Source organism: Prionailurus viverrinus, chromosome B3, assembly GCF_022837055.1.
Source record: "Prionailurus viverrinus isolate Anna chromosome B3, UM_Priviv_1.0, whole genome shotgun sequence".
Taxonomy (NCBI): domain Eukaryota; kingdom Metazoa; phylum Chordata; class Mammalia; order Carnivora; family Felidae; genus Prionailurus; species Prionailurus viverrinus.
The window spans coordinates 133,124,410-133,140,929 of NC_062566.1; the positions used below are offsets into that span (position 1 = coordinate 133,124,410).

General features: G+C 56.6%; 1 protein-coding gene across 3 annotated transcripts; it reads left to right on the forward strand.

The window, feature by feature from the left end:
* Window positions 1-1,367: 1,367 nt before the first annotated feature.
* On the forward strand, window positions 1,368-13,113 carry SERPINA3 (serpin family A member 3). Of its 3 annotated transcripts, XM_047861045.1 has the most exons (6): window positions 1,368-1,445; window positions 2,559-3,212; window positions 5,123-5,396; window positions 7,612-7,762; window positions 12,354-12,441; window positions 13,079-13,113. In XM_047861045.1, exons 2-6 carry the CDS (start codon window positions 2,576-2,578, stop codon window positions 13,096-13,098), a joined length of 1,170 nt encoding a protein of 389 aa, XP_047717001.1. In that variant the 5' UTR covers window positions 1,368-1,445; window positions 2,559-2,575; the 3' UTR covers window positions 13,099-13,113. The 3 variants fall into 3 exon arrangements, with proteins under 3 accessions (XP_047717001.1, XP_047717000.1, XP_047716999.1); XM_047861044.1 differs by lacking the exon at window positions 13,079-13,113 and having other exon boundaries at window positions 12,354-12,701; XM_047861043.1 differs by lacking the exons at window positions 12,354-12,441; window positions 13,079-13,113 and adding an exon at window positions 9,071-9,487 and having other exon boundaries at window positions 1,372-1,441.
* The last annotated feature ends 3,407 nt before the right edge of the window (window positions 13,114-16,520 follow it).

Here is a 16,520-nt window from a genome sequence, read left to right on the forward strand (position 1 = left end):
CTCTGTCCCAAAAATAAATAAAAACATTGAAAAAAAATTAAAAAAAAAAAAAAAAATTAAAAAATAAAATAAAATATGTATTCAGTTCTGCAAGTGTTTGGAACCTAAAAGGGCACTAGGTCACCATCTCAGGGACGATGGGGCCGGAACTCTTAGCGACCTCAGTGCTTCACGGCCAGCAGGACACAGCATGGTACAAACAATCTGGTCCTCATGGAGCTGACACTCGGTGTCATGACACTTACTCTTGGTGTCACCCTGTCAGGAAGATGCTGCTCTCAGCGTTTTAGAGACACGGAGGTTAAGCCTGAGGGATTCCCACTTGCCCGAGGCCACGCAGGTGGCGAGGTTACATTCAGGACTCGGGTTTACGGCTCGCCAAAGCCGCACCCTTACCGGTAAGCCAGTGGTTTCCCAACCGTGCTCCGTGGAACCCTATAGTCTGTCAGAGGTTGTCATGGAGGGAGGGTTGGGACCATGAGGGATCAAGGGGAAGGTTTTCTCATGAGCCCAAGAAAGGCCGGGGTTTCGAGAGAGATCCGAGGAGACCACGAGGTGCCAACAGCTCTCAGTGGCAGAACCCCAGGACGAAGAGGAGCTTGCCAAAGATGGACGTGCTCCCCCGCACTCGGGGTCCTCAGACCAACACCCCCGATCTGCGAGCGGGGGAGGGGTGCCTCAAAACGCAAATCAATCTACTGGCAAGAAAAGAGTGTTGCATTTCTTTAAGTTTATTTATTTATTTTGAGAGAGAGAGAGAGAGAGAGAGAGCACAAACAGGGGAGGGACAGAGAGAGAGGATCCCAAGTAGGCTCCGTGCTGTCGGTGCAGAGTCCGACGCGGGGCTTGAACCCCCGAACCATGACATCACGACCTGAGCCGAAATCAAGAGCCGGGTACTTAACCGACAGAGCCACCCAGGTGCCCGGGGTGTTGCATTTAAAAATATACATCTGAGTTTGCGTATGAAGATTCACATCACATGCCTACACCTATCCAAGAAAAGTGACCTTATAAAAGAAATACAGCACAGTGTTAGCAGGGTGATGAAATCTGGGGGGGAGTATTTTCCCATGCCCTTCCGTGTATTTTCTGGGTTTTCACATGTTCCTCAACGAATATTTCGTAAAAGATAACAGTGAAAAGGGAAAGTTGTTTTTTGTGGTGTGTGTGTGTGTGGGGGGTGGTTATTATTTTTTTTTAAAGGAACAAGTTAGGAACCATTCCTGTAACTGGATTATTCCAGTAGACCTAATAAACCCAGTTTACCAGAAATGATTCTTTGGCCATCCCACTCCAAAACGGAACAGTTGGGTGTCCCTGCCAACATTTCCCAAGAGAGGGGAGGAGTTCTCTGCAGGGATAAATGTGTCAGCACCCACGAAAACCCAGCACTCCGGGCGGGTGGCTTTGGGATCCGCCGACTACATCCAGCTCAGAGGCAGGTAATCCGTGACGCTGTGCGTGCTGGGAGCAAAGGAACCCACTTTTCTAGGGTGGCTCTAGGCGTTGGCCTGGAGCCTGGGAGGCGGGAGGGAGCCAGGAGGGAGCCAGGGACGGCTCTGGCGCTGGCCCCGCATGCCACGCCCTCTGAAGACAAGTCCTCTCTGGGTCTGGGTCTTCACCCCTGCAAAAGGTACCACGAGGGCTTCTGTGGCCCTTTCTGCCTCCAATACGCTTGGATTCTGACTCTAGCCAGCTGGGCACCCCCATACACGGGACCGACAGGGCCCCAACTCCGCCGAGGGGCCCGAGGGGCCTCCCCTTGTCTGGCACAGGGCACTGCCCTCACCGCGTGGCGCAGACAGAACTGTTGTACGGCGTCCCTCCGGGCAGAGGCCACGCGGTCTCGGTGGGGGCTGTTTCGTGGTTCCTCTCCCCTCCAGCGTCCCCGGCCAAACAGACAGGCAGGCTGTGTCTGTCCAGCAACCGAGAGGACGGGCTGCTCAGAAACAGAGCCAGCCTGCTAACTTGCCCAAACAAAGTTCTTTTTCTCCAGAAATAATTTGGGAAGGGGGGGGTGTAGGGGTTGGGCTGTTTAACGCTTCCAAAGAAACGGTTGCAGCAGCCGAAGGGTAAACAAAGTGTTGAGGCGATTCCACTGCCACCGCCCCTGATGCTTGTCTGAAGGTGTTTCCTGGACTCTCAATGGAAAGGGTTCAACCCCCTCCCTCCTCAACCGCCCCTCCCTCTCCTCCCCTCCCCAGCCCCCCTCCCCATCTCAGAAGCTGCCCTTTTCTCCTCTGGACTCTGGGACTGAGTGGGCAGAGCCCGAAGGTACATAATCCTGTTTGCTGTGGTCACCGGCTTTGAACCCCGCCTCTCTCTGATCTTTCCTCCATTCCTTCTCCCGGTGGAATCGTTGCTCTGGCTTAGCTGGTAGTTTCAGAGTTGGGGGTGGCATGTGGGGGGAGGTGCACCTGCTATGAGCCGGGCCCCTCCATAGCTTCACAAAGCTAACAGAGGCAGAGACTAGAACACTGGCCACACGGGGGGCAGGGGGAGGCGGTCGGGACACCATCGGGCCCCCCAAGACTTAAAAGAGCTTTGTTTTCCAGAGTTGAGGGCAGTTGGAATGTCACCCCTCTTGGCTTTGGGGCTCCTGGTGGCTGGGCTCTGCCCCACTGTCCGCTGCCTCCTGGGGGGCAGGCTTGGCCCCGAGATAGCCACCCAGGAGGTGCAACACACTGGGCCGCCCTTGGACAGCCTCCGATTGGCCTCCAGCAACACCGCCTTCACCTTCAGCCTCTACAAGCGGTTGGTTTCAAAGACCCCCAATAAGAACGTCATCTTCTCCCCGCTGAGCATCTCCACCGCCTTGGCTTTCCTATCCCTGGGGGCCCGCGGCACCACCCTCACGGAGATCCTCGAAGGCCTCAAGTTCAACCTCACGGAGACCCCCGACACGGAAATCCACCGGGGCTTCCGGCACCTTCTGCAGAGCCTCAGCCGGCCCAGTGACGAGCTACAGCTGAGCGTGGGCAACGCCATATTTGTCAGCGAGGGGCTGAAGCTGCTGGAGAAGTTCAGGGAAGATGCCAGGGCGCTCTACGCCTCTGAGGCCTTCTCCACCAACTTCCAGGACTCGGCTGCCGCCGAGAAGCTTATCAACGACTTCGTGAAGAATAGGACCCAGGGGAAAATTGTGGACTTGGTCAAGGACCTTGACCTGCACACAGCAATGGTCTTGGTGAACTACATCTTCCTTAAAGGTGAGTGCCTGGCTTGGGGTTTGGAAGGAAACGGATCAGATCTGATCTCTTAGTTCTGCTCTCGTGGGGCCGTCTCTGGCCGGGTGTAGCAAACCGTGTTATTAGGGAAACCCTCACACAGCAGGTGCCCTTGGTCCAGGGTGGGCGGAGGGGAGGAGGCGCGGCACCAAGGTCCCTCCCTGCCTGTAAGCATGGTCTTCTCTTAAGGTTTTCCAAATGACACTGGGACGGGCCCAGCAACCCTTGGACTGAGTCAGAGTCAAACTTGCCTGCTCACCAGAAGGCAGGGGCTGCCCTTTCAAGTCGCTCTTGGGTGGGTGGGAACTTCAGCTTCTTCCCTGAAGAGACGCCTTTGGACATGCTCTAGAAGCCCTCTGCCAGTGCCACACCAGTGGGACCGTTCTGATCTGGACCGGGTCCTGCCCAGGGACTCAGCCTCTGGGAGTCCCAGCCCGTCTGGGGGCCATGAACACAGGAAGACAGTGTGTAAGGAGCCTGGCCAACGCAGGGTTCTGTAATAGCGGGGGAGCTTATGCTCCCCTATAAGCTTTTCTTTTAAGTTTACGTATTTATTTTGGGAGACAGAGAGAGACAGAACAGGGGAGGGGCAGAGAGAGAGGGAGAGAGAGAATCCCAAGCAGGCTCTGCACTGTCAGTGTGGAGCCCGAGGCGGGGCTTGACCTCACCAACCGTGAGATCAAGACCCAAGCTGAAAATGAGACCCGGCCGCTTAACCGACTGAGCCACCCAGGCACCCCCAATCCTCTATGATCTTGAGGGTGGTACCAGCAGGGTCACCATTCTGGGGAAGCGCCCTGGGGGAGGGCAATATCCCAGCCAGGACCCCTTCCCAGATTCTGGTTGGTCCAGTGCCCCATCCCATGGGTAGAAACCCAGCAAACACAGACCTCAGCCCATAAATTCGGGAGAGACGGAGTGCAAACAGAGTCAGCCTTGGGGAGCAGCAGTCCCAATGGGGACAAAAAACAGACGCGACCCAAAGCCTGATCATGGAGGCAGGGAGCCATCAGGTGTCTGAGAGACAAGAGCTGAGGGGAGACGCAGCAAGTCTGCAGGAGGGGCTCTGGCTGAGTCCCCGGCCCCGGCAGGTGAAGGCGCGGAACCAGATTTCTCTATAAAACGGAAGTGGGCGGGATGCGCCCTGTCTGTTCTTTGTGTCTCCTGTGTTTTCCCCTCCTACCACCCTGCCCTGCCCAAGGATTTTCTCCTCCAAATTCTCCTTCCCAGGGACACGCCAGCCGGTGGGCTTCCCCCCCACCCCCCACTCTGGTGCCTCTATCATTGAAGCTCAGGCCCGGGTTGTGGGGGAGGGGAGGGGGGGGCTCGCTTTCCCAGCAAAGGAGCTCCCACCCACCCCGCTGAGTGCTCCAGTCCTCCTGGGGACAGAGACCTGTGCCCTCTCCTCGGCTGACCTCCGCCCTGCCCTCACGTCCCCACTTGGCCCCTCGTTTCAGCCCGTTTGACGAGGCTGTGCGTGTGTGCGGACCTCCGGGCGAGGTCAACGACCGGGTGGCCAACTGGCGGTTACGAGCATTGTCCCTTTCAGGGGGTCAGGGGTTTCCCCTTCCTCCCCCCGCGGCAGCGCTCCGGGGCCCCTCCCCCCTCTCTCCCTGACCCCTCCCCGTCTCTCTTGCACCTGCTCGTCCCGGCTTCCGGCAGGTGTCTCGCTCACCACAATGAACCGGATCTTCGTTCCACGGCCCCTTCCCCGTCCCGACCTGTGGGGCTCACCCCCGTCTCCGGCGGCCCGCCCGCTTGGCCCCTCCCCCCCAGGCAGGGCCGCCCCTAAGAGGCCAGTGGGGTGCCTGGCGGTGCGCCCCCGGGGAACCCGGGCAGAGAAGGGGTAGAGGCCCTGCAGCCCCGTGTTCACGGAGTCCTCTGACCTTCAGCCAAATGGAAGACGCCCTTCGACCCCCACAATACGTTCGAGGCGAAGTTCCACGTGAGCAAGAGGAGGAGGGTGACGGTGCCCATGATGGACCTCGAGGACGTGGAGGTGCCTTACTTCCGGGACGAGCGGCTGGCCTGCACCGTCGTGGAGCTCCAGTACGCCAGCAACGACAGCGCGCTCTTTGTTCTCCCCGACCAGGGCAGGATGGAGGCCGTGGAGGCCGAGCTGCAACCAGAGACGCTGAGGGGGTGGAGACACTCACTGCGGCTGAGGTGACTGCCCCTCCCTCCTCCTCCGTGGCTCTCCCCCACTCCCCGTGTCCCCAGCGCGCGGGACCCCCCTGATGTCCCCGGCCCGGGCTGCAGCGCTGGGAGAACCGGTCCCAGCACACGTGGGGGCTTGGGGTTACCTTGCCCTTGGCCCATTTACTCCTCCATCGCATAGGTTAATTGAGCAGCTACGATGGGCCAGGCACTAATTTTAAATAGGTAAATTGTTCAGTATGTTGGACCTGAAGAAATGAAGGTGTGGGGGTGGAGAATAGAGCAGGGTAAAATGATTAGGAACACTGAACCCCCCAGGAGGTGGTTAGTGATTTGAAATAGGATCACCAGCAGGTGACATCTGAGCATCGGCATGACCCGGCGTGAGGGACCGAGCCCTGTGGGTATGTTAGGGAAAAGCATTCCTGGCAGAGGGAACGGCCAGTGCGGAGCCTCCGTGCAAAGCCTGGTCTGCCTGAGGATTGGTGAGGCGAGACAGGCTGGAGCAGAGTGAGAGTTCGGAGAAGTCAGGGGGCCCCACGGGATGGCTCTGGTCGAGCGGGGCCATGCAGACGCCGGGGAAACCACAACTCTCCCTCCTCTGAGTGCAACGCGGAGTCATGGCAAGGTCGGCGCCGAAGAGGGAGTGACCGGAGCACTGTTTTAAAAAGACCACCCAGGAAGCTGAGTGGAGAACTGGCCGTCGAGGACAAGCATGGAGGCAGGAGGACCTGTTAGGAGCCCAGTGCCACAATAAGCGTGAGAAGTGGTCAGGGGCCAGGTCAACCTGAGGGTCGAGACGGGCTGGGACACGGAATGCGGAAGACCAAAGTCAAGGGGACAAGCGAGGCAAGGAGCGTCCTGGGCCCGGTCCCCGCGGTGGGGACACGGGGCGGCAGCCGCGGCTCAGATCCCTGGAAGGCCCACGACACAGGGACCCCGCTCTCTCACCCACGTTGCATGTTGCAACGCTTCCTTCCTCCAACAGCAAATAGCCGCTGCACGGCAGGGGCTTGATGATCGGGTGTCGACGGGTAGAATATTCATCAGACGCCTTTAATTTACAAAGCGCTGAGGAAATATACGCCTCTGCACGTTCCCAGCCCATGATGGGTGCTGGGAATGGGTGGGTCAATGCATGGATGCCTGGATGGACGAATGAATGAATTTGGAGAGGAATGGCTATCCTCCCTGCTCATGGGACTCAAGGTTCAATGGGAGACGCAGCCTCCTCACGTCTGGCAACTGCAAAACCAGACGGTGACAAGAGCCTGGAGGGATATAAACAGACAGAGGGAAGTGTGAAGGTGGGGAGCTTTTGCTCCCAGAACTCCCCACCAGTTCCGCTCAGAAGCAGAAGAAGCCCCTGCCCTCGGGGAGCTCGCCAGACAGCCAAGATGGGGGCCTTCAGTTGCGCGTTTCAGGATCCCCTCGAATAGAATCCCTTCATGTCCAGCCCCAGCCCCGGCCGCTCATCCCCATCACCAAGGCCTCCCTCCACTCTGTGAAGCATCCTCTCTCCTTCCTGCCTTCCTATAAGTCCATCCACCTGCCTCCTGCTCCCGTCTCCACCCAGCGAGCTCCTTCCTCCCCTTCAGGACTCAGGCTTGACGCCACCTCCTACAGGAAGCCTTCCTGGTGCCCGTGGAGCATTCTGTGGAATCCCTGTCAGAGACCGTGTGTTTCCCGCTGTCCTGCAAGCTTGCGGGGGAGGACCAGGGCAGGCACGGGTGCCGCCACGGCCCCGGCCCTGGCCCCCTGCCTGGCACACGTAGGCACTCGCAGATGTGCATGGATAATTAATGAATTAAGAAGAGTCAGCACAAGGGGTCAAGAAACTGAGGAAAAGAGGGGCGCCCGGGTGGCCGAGTCGGTTAAGCGTCCGTCTCTGGATTTCGGCTCACGTCATAATCTCTTGGTTCGTGAGTTCAAGCCCCGCACTGGGCTCTGCACTGACAGTGCGGAGCCTGCTTGGGATTCTCTCTCTCTCTCTCTCTCTCTCTCTCTGTGCCCCTTCCCTACTCAGGTTCTCTGTCTCTCTCTCCCTCTCTCCTTCCCCCTCAAAATACATAAATAAACTTAAAAAAAGAAGAAGAAACTGAAGAAATGAGTACTTATTTCCAACAAGGTGGCTGGAAAGGAAACCAGGGAAGACCACGCTGGGAGACGGGAGAAGGTGAGCATTGGGTCAGGCCGGTTCACCTTAAACTTTCTCTTTTCCCAGGTGGATAGACAACCTGTACCTGCCCAAGTTTTCCATCTCCAGCAGCTATAATCTGGAAGCCATACTCCCCCAGCTGGGCGTGACGAAAGTCTTCACCAACCAGGCCGACCTGTCGGGAATCACGGGGGAGAGGAACCTGGCAGTTTCCCAGGTGAGTCTTTAAACCGTAGGTGACTCATCCTCCATATCTGAGCTCGAATGGTAAAGGCCGGGCGGACGTTTGGGTCCTCTTGAATTTGCATAAATCACTGCATTTCTCATTATCCGGCTCCCCTCCCCGGGATTTGCACAAGCCCGGGAGAGCTGGGCTGCAACCGTGTTGAAAGCCGGTCCCCACCTCCCCTTGCCATATAATGGGACACGGAAGCCACGCGTGGGGGAGCGCTGGGATGGAATGGGAGGTGGACCCCATCCCGTGCTCCACCTTTTTAAAAAAAATGTTTTTTTTAATATTTATATTATTTTTGAGACAGAGAGAGACAGAGTGCAAGCGGGGGCGGGGCAGAGAGAGAGAGGGAGACACAGCATCCGAAGCAGGCTCCGGGCTCCGAGCCGTCAGCACAGAGCCCGAGGCGGGGCTCGAACTCACGAACCGTGAGATCGTGACCTGAGCCGAAGTCAGATGCTCCACCGACTGAGCCACCCTGGCGCCCCCCGTGCCCCACCTTTTACTGCCAACAGTGGCAAATGATTACAGTGCTGGAACCCTCAAGTTTTCATCTGCAAATGGGGGTGATGGGTCTTGGCCAGTGTGCAGTGCCCGGCAGAGGAGGGGAGAGGCACTAGATAATCACAGCCACAGGACAATGGTGATGGAAATGCCCCAAGGGTGTGAAAGGAGAATACAGGGACCCTTGCGCTACGCTTCTGGAAACAAGGTCCCCAGATGAAGCGGGGCGTCTGAGCCTTCCGCTCTCCTCCGCGCCCCACTTTCCAAAGGGTGCGGTGATGGAGAGACGTGTGCAGAGGGGCCCATGCGGTCCAGGGATGTGACACCCAAAGTCGCCAAGGGGCCTGAGGACATTTCAGATGGAGCAGGAGAGGTGCTAAAACCAGTGGGGCCCTTCCTGTCTGCAGGGATGTCTGCGGCGGCTGCTTCAAGGCCGAGAAGCTGCCAGAAAGTTGCTTGCGAGAAACATGCCTCGTATGACCCTTGACCCTCCCTCTACATTATATGGAGTGGTTTGGGGGGGCAGCACAGTCCCTGGACTCAGACAGAGAGGCACTCAGATCAGGGTGCCCTCCCTCTGCGTCTCCATGACCCTGAGCCTCAGTTTGTGCATCTGTGCGTTGGGTCTGTGCAAGACCGCTGACAGGGTCGTGGGGAGGAACAAACAAACAGATCCGGCTGAGCAGCACAATGACAGGCCAGGGTAGACGCCCCCTCGGGACTCTCGAGCAGGCTGTTCACCTCTTGCCCACCCCATCTGCGGTGGCTGACGGTCTTGCGTTCCCGCAGGTGGTCCACAAGACCGTGCTCGACGTCACCGAGGTGGGCACGGAAGCAGCGGCGGCCACGAGAAGCAAAATTATGTTGATGTCTGGAAAAATTGGCCCACTGACCACTGTGCGTTTCAACAGACCGTTTCTGCTGTCCGTACTCAGCAAAGACACCCAGGACATCCTCTTTTGGGGCAAGGTCGCCAACCCCAATCAAGCCTAGGGCCCACCCTCTGAGGTGCCGGGCACCCGGGTCTCCTCCAGACGCAGCCTCGCCTCTGCACACCAAGGAGCCACATGCCAGGCCCTGCCTGGCTCATCCTTTAGACGATGACAGTGACTCTGCCTCGTGGCTTCCACCTGCACAGGGAGCCTGTGGACTTTTTGATCGGAGGCTCTGAGACCTCCAGACAGCAATAAACCACCTTTCTCGGACTGGACGCTCTCCTTGTGCCTTTCTACCCTGATCTGCCTGACTCCACGGCCCTGCAGCTGTCTGTGCCCAGGGGCCAAGCCCCAGAACCTTCCACCGGGCTCAGTCTCACCCAGGCTCTGGGCCCCTCTGCTTTGCGGCACTCGTGGCCAAGCCCACCTGGACGTCAGGCCCGGGACGGGAGGAGAGCCTGCGGCCTGGTTCTCTTCTGTGGGCTCCCCTGTCCCGGGTTCCAGTCTCGCTTTTTTTCCCTCCCCTGGACCCAGATGTGTCTACGCATGGACCCCCACCCCCAACCCTGACCACATCTGGCATAGCCCCTGGAGCTCTGGCTCCCGGGCCTTCTCTCCTCCGGGATGCCTCCTTTCACCGCGCCCCCCCCCCCCCCCCCCAGCACGCCCAATCCAGGGAGAATAGCTGCTTTGTAGGTTCCCGGCCGGAGTTCCTCGCCTGCCTCACCAGTCCTGAGTCCCCTCCAACAGATGAGACCCTCAGCAAGCAAATGAGGCATAAAAGGACAACTGCAGTTAAAACCTATAGGTGATTCTGAGCCCCATTTTATAGATGAGGAAACTGAGGAACAGAGAGGCTCAGTAATTTCCCCCAAGCCCACACAGCTAGGAATTATTGCCAGCGGGGTATTATCCCAACCTGCTAGATGTCAAGAGGACCGCTCCGAGCCACAAAGAGATTCTGCCCTTGAAGATTCTCGCAGTGATGGGGGGCCCGGGTGGCTCAGTCAGTTAAGCGTCCGACTCTTGGTTTCAGCTTGGGTCGCGATCTCACGGTTTGGTGAGTTCAAGCCCCGTGTCAGGCTCTGTGCTGGCAGCGTGGAGCCGGCTTGGGATTCCCTCTCTCTCTCTCTCTCACTCTCTCTCTCTCTCTGCCCCTCCCCCGGTCATGCATTCTCTGTCTCTCTCAAAATAAATAAAGAAACTTAAAAAAATAAAAATTTTAAAAAAAGATTCTCTCTCTCTTTCCCTCTGCCCCTCCCCAACTCATGGTCTCTCCCTCTCTCTCTCTCTTTCAATCTAAAATTAAAAAAATAAATAAAATAAACAAAGAAGAAAAGATTCTCACAGTGATGACCCTCACAGACTTGGAATCTGCTGGGCAAGACTGATGGTGAAGCAAGGCTCTGGAAGCTAAGAGCAAAGCACCGAACTCAGGGAAGTCAGAGAAGACTTCCTGGAGGAGGTGACCCCTGTGCTGTAATCGGAGGAAGAGTAGAAGGCGGTTGAGTGAACAGAGAGGAGGGTGTTCTGGGCAGGGGAAGGTGATGGAGGCACTTTCAGGAAACCGGAGGCTGTGGGACAGCTTGGACCAGCGAGCAGAGGGGCTTCTAAGGGGAGAGGGCTGTGGCAGGACTGCTGAGGGCCTGGTGGCTCAGCGAGGGCTCTGGAATGGTTTCCGAGAGCCGCAGGCAGCTTTAAAGGAGTTTAAACAGGGAGCTGATGGGAGCAGGTTTGCACACTAGAACGCAGACACTGGTTGCTGTGCAGAGAAGTGATTAGCGGCCTGGGACAGGGGTGTGGGCTGGGCATGGCAGGTGCTTCGAAGAAACAAAGGCACGGCTGGAGAGAGAGAACAGGGACGGTTCGCAGGCTGTGATGACAGCCGATGTCACGTTACGGGTGGATTCGCAGGAGACGGCCAAGGGATTCGCTTCAGAGGTTTGGGAGAGAAATCTGGGCTGGGGCGTAGCAAGTGGTCAGGATCTGTCCCCCTGGATGGACAAGGGAGCGTTGAGGGGGATGAGCCCCCCCCCCCCAGAGTGAGTGCCACGGACTGTGAAGAGAAGGGCAGGGAGAGTGGCCTGAGTTGTCACCCCAGGACCAAGAGGAGAGCTGTGGAGGGGACAGGGGGGAGGGCTGAGGAGTGAAGCAGGGAATGAATGAACCCAGGGGATGAGATGGTGAGCAGGCCCCATATCCTAAGCCCTGACTGTTCTGCCCCCAGATTGCACACTTGTGACTCAGTCCTCTAGATGGGACTTCGGCCTCTTCGACAGCACCCCACGCAGGTGGGGAAGCCAGGCGATCCCTCCTGAGCTCTCATGCGCCCCGTGGGAGAAATCACAGGCTGACAAGGGCTCTCTAGGCACCAAGCGGTGCCGCCCTGGGAGAGGAGTCAAACCGTCCCTCTTCCTGCCTCCAAACTGGGATTTCTTTTTTGCTCCAAGGATGTTCTGGAGCTTTCCCACTGGACTCTTAGACTGTTCACAAAGACTCTCTCGTCTGTGGGTGATGGTCCAGGGCAGCGCTCTCCAGGGACTCCGAGACCGCAGCCAAGAGGGCTCGAGGTCGGCGTGACTGTTACCCGACACACGGGTGGGCGAGATGCCTCCCGGGCCCCTCAGGGTATGGCGCAGGACCCCAAAGTCCCCCCAAGGGCATTCGGTCCACGGAAGGGTGCCAAGTCTTGCTGTCGAAAGAGAGATACAAGCGAGGGGCATCTTATCTGGCCATCTCACTGACGTCACCCACGATGCTTTTGGAGTCTGTCCGAAGAGTGGTGGGTAACAGGGCCCTATCACAAACGGGCGACTCGCTGACTAGGTTACGCTTCAGCACCATCGCTCTGCCCACACAGGGGAGGATGCGTGGTTGGGGGCGGGCTGGGGCGGGAGAGGAGCAACAGGATGGCCAGATGTTGTAGCCCGAGCTACGGACCTGGGGAAGCTTGCAGAGAACGGGGGCTGCCCGGAGAGATGTCAGCAGGTGCCATGACGAGGACTTAGTGGCTGATTGCGCAAAGGACAGGAAAGAATCGAGGCTGACACCCAGGTTGCTAGGTCGGGAGCTCGGGAAGCTGGAAACGATACCCTGCTCTGGGCGCTCGGGATTACAGAAAGAACATTCTTCTGCAGGAAGGCGATGAGCTCAGATGCGGACGCGTGCAGTTGGAGGTGCCCGTGGGTCACGTCAGAAGAGACGTCCGTGTAGATCTGGAGCTCGGTAAGAGGGAAGAAGACGGATGGCACGGTCGGTGTGTTGACCGAGACAGTGAGCGGAGACAGGTATCTCAGGGAGCGCGCGCGGGGCCGAGAGCCCAGAGGTGCCCTTAACCAAACGCCAACATCTGAGGGAATTCCAAGCAGACCACAAGGGAGGCCGCAAAGGAGGGTGGTCTCGTGAAGGCCCAAGGATAAAGGTGCCACAGCGGAGACGGATGGCCAAATGCAGGGGCGAGGGGCAGAGGGAGAGAGGGAGAGAGACTTACGCAGGACTCCATGCTCAGCGTGGAGCTCAAGGCAGGGCTCGATCCCATGATCCTGGGATCCTGGGATCATGACCTGAGCCGAAATCGAGAGTTGGACGTCCAGCCAACTGAGCCACTCAGGTGCTCCTTGAGCATGTTTTAATAAGAAAATTCCGAATGCGAGTTTGAAGACAGAAAATAGAAGAAGTTAGTCGTGGGTGGTGAAGTGGGGGCTGGATGGGACACCAAGCACAGGAGGGGGAGCCCTGGGCCCCACGGGTGGCACGCCATTCTAGGGAGAAGACACAGAGGGCAAAAGCATGACTCTAAGCACCTTGGCGGAAAGGTGAGGGAGCGCCCCTCAAATGGCTCCTACTTTCCCCTGTGCTGCAGAGAAGAATGTTCCCTACTGAATCCATCTTGGGGAAGCAAATGAACCAGAGGTCTGGGGAGGGGGAGACAAGGAGACATCAGGGAATCTCCAGGTTCTGGTAGGTGTGATTAGGGTGGCTGGGGTCCCACGTCACTGACCTGTGCAGGTGCATGGTCGCCGGGAATCTCGGGAGTCCAGACACAGACCCAAGGGGGTGGACTGCGGGATCCTACCAGAGTCAAAGTCTGCCCTGCCTACAGGGATGAGGGAACCACGGGCAAAGTGATTCCATGTGAAAATAATGACCCAGAGTCGTTGGTATGATAGGATTGTTGTCCTCCAGGCTGCGGAAACAGGAAGTAATGACAGGGAGGCCGATGGGGAAAGAAGGGGTGTCTGGAAACGAGATGGTGCTTGGAGTTTGAAGAGGCGATGGTCCAGCGAAGTCGTGCACGTGGGATGATCTGTCTACTGGTGAAAGGCTTACGCTTGCCCAGCATTTTATACAGATCTATGGGTGGAGAAATGTGGGGGAGGGGGAGGATGGGGAAATGTGGGGAAGAGGGGAAGATGGGGAACTGTGGGGGAAGGGGGAGGATGGGGGAATGGGGAAATGTGGGGGAGAGGGAAGGATGGGGAAATGGGGGGGAGGGGGGAGGATGGAGAAATGGGGGAGGGGGAAGGGGGAAATGGGGGGAATGGGGAAATGGCGGAGGGGAGGATGGGGAAATGTGGGGAATGGGGAAATGTGGGGGAGGGGAAAGGATGGGGAAATGGGGGGGAGTGGAGGGAGGATGCCTACAGATTCCACGCATCTTGTTCTCCTCCCTCAAGCTTCTCGGACCTTCCCTCCCACCACGCAGCTATCCAGGCTGACTTCAGAGTCAGCTCTACTCTTGGACTGACGCTTCAGAGTCACACAGCCTGGGCCACGTTACCCGACGTCACTAACTGTCGCCGCCTCTGCACCTAACTGATGGGGGGGCATCTACTCTACGAGACCATCAGTGACTGCTATTGCCACCACTCTGACTCTTACTGCCACTTCCCCTACCCCCCGCAGGTCACAGGCTGGCTTCCCCGGCCACCCCACTGTCCACCAGAAGCCCGCTCTGACACCCAGGTGTGGGATGTTCCACAGCCCCCAGGGAGATGCACGAAGCTGCGGTTGAGCTGGCCGAGGAGGGCACTGCAGCAGCTACAGCCATGGGCACCGAGAGTCCCTCGTCCTCGGGGCGCCTGGTGGCTCGGTGGGTTGAGCATCCGACTCTTGATTTCGGCTCAGGTCATGATCCCAGGGCCGTGGTATCAAGCTCCGGGTTGGGCTGAACGTGGAGCCTGCTTAGGATTCTCTCTCTCTCTCCCTCTGCTCCTCTCCCCTGCTCGCTCACTCTCTCTTTCAAAGGATTAATTAATTACAAATAAAAGAGTCGCTTGTTCTCTGGAGGGAGGACCCGGTGGACCACGGTGGGTTCCAACAGGCCCTTCCTGGTGGCCATCAATCCCCCAGCCACCCAGAGCACGCTTCTTCTGGACAGAGTTGTCAACCCCAGTAAGCAATGCCGTTGCAATTGCAATTTGCAAAGCAAAATGTCCTGGGACTTGCAAAGCAGGTACGCCGCACCCAGCCGTGACCCACAGCACACACTCTCCGTGCCCAGAGTGTATTACATCCTCCTGTTCACACCCATGTGTTCCAAGACAAGGACCCAGCCAGCTGTTTTAGGAGTAACTGCACAGACTCATGGGTCCCAAAGCTAAAACCGCTCACGACTGGCCTCGTCCCTAAGCCCTACTGAGTTCTGGAGTGCGGAGTGATCCAGGGAGGCTGGCTAGTGCTCCCCGAACCTCCACGATCTGTGTGTGAAGCTCTGGGAAAATGTGGGAGCCAGAGATGTGATCGGCGCTGAGACCTCTGGCTTCAATACACTCCCTTCCTTGGAGCAAATACTTCCTTTGCACAATTCTACACTGCTCTCTGCCTCCACGGTGAGGCGACAGAAGGAAGTGAGGTGAAAGGCGGCAGTACACCGAGCAGGAGATGGGTGTGTGACGGAGGAAAAGGGACATTGTCAGACACACTTTGGAAATATCACTGATAGGACTGAGTGATCAATTACTCATGGAAGGGAGGGACGGTGAAATAGAGGTGACACTCTGGAACAGGACCCAGGCCCAAAGAGGAATGGCATACGTGGGGTGCCAAAGCACGGAGGAACCTTGGAAACATTATGCTAAGTGAAAGACGCCAGACACAGAAGGTCACGAATTACCTAATTGCATTTGTACAAAACGTCCAGCCTAGGCAAGTGCATAGATACGGAGAGCAGATGAGTGGTTGCCAGGTGCCGGGGAGCTGGGGACGGGGGAGATGAGGAGCACTGCTTAACAGGTATGGGGTCTCTGTTGGGGGTGCTTGAAATAGTTTGCAACTAGATGGCAAAGGTGGATGCACAGCATTGTGGATGGACCTGAGGCTGAATTGTATGCTTTACAATGGTTAATTTCATGTTATGTGAGTTTCACCTCCCCAGACACAGAGGAGGCTTGGAGACACGTTAACTAAAGGCTGTGTGAGATCTGAATTCAAACACATCAACTGTTAAAAAAAAAAAAAAAAGAAGAAGAAGAAGAAAATATTGAGGAACCAGTTAGGGGAAACAATGGATTGATGTGAAGGAAGTAAGCACCTTTTTTTTTTAAAGGTGTGGTACACTGCTGTGGCTGTGATTTTTTTTTTTTTTTAATCTCACAAGTGAAACAAAATGATGGATAGGATTTGCTTCGAAACAATCCAAGGGAGAAAAGGGATTGGGGGGTGAGGAAAAAATGATACTGGCTTCATATGCCTCGTAACTGAAGCTGCTACAGGTATGTGAGTTTCCTTATGTCGTTCTCTTTACCTTTTGTATTTGTTTGAATTCTTCCACGACAAAAATTTGCAACAAAAGAATCCCGGAGGGCAGGACTGTGACTTATTCTTCAAAACGGAACGAATGAATGAATGAATGCGACGAATCTCATGCCAGACCCCTGCTGTATCTTCCCTTGAATGCACATCAAGAGGAATAATTGAAGACCCCAAGAAATCAATAAAAAGGGACTGTGTGGGTGTTTATGTCCAGGCAGTGGATGAGCACAGGAAAAGTAAAGGAATAATAAATCTGGGGGAGAATTAAGCCTGGCTCACACATCTTAACCCATGTAAACCCTGTCTCCGCACTCAGTGGGCGGGCTACCTTTATAAACCATCCCTGCCACCAAGGCAGCTCAGGAAGGACAAGGCATTTGAGTTGCAAAAGTGTCATTAAATACGCTTTCTGCTGAGTATATATTGTTTCTGTTCGTGCTGCGTTAAAGTGGAACGTTCTATTGGCTTTCCTGGAGAACTGGTTATTACAATTAAAAAAAACAAAACAAAAACAACACTACAAAGTTCAGCTCCCTGCACTTTATAACCCA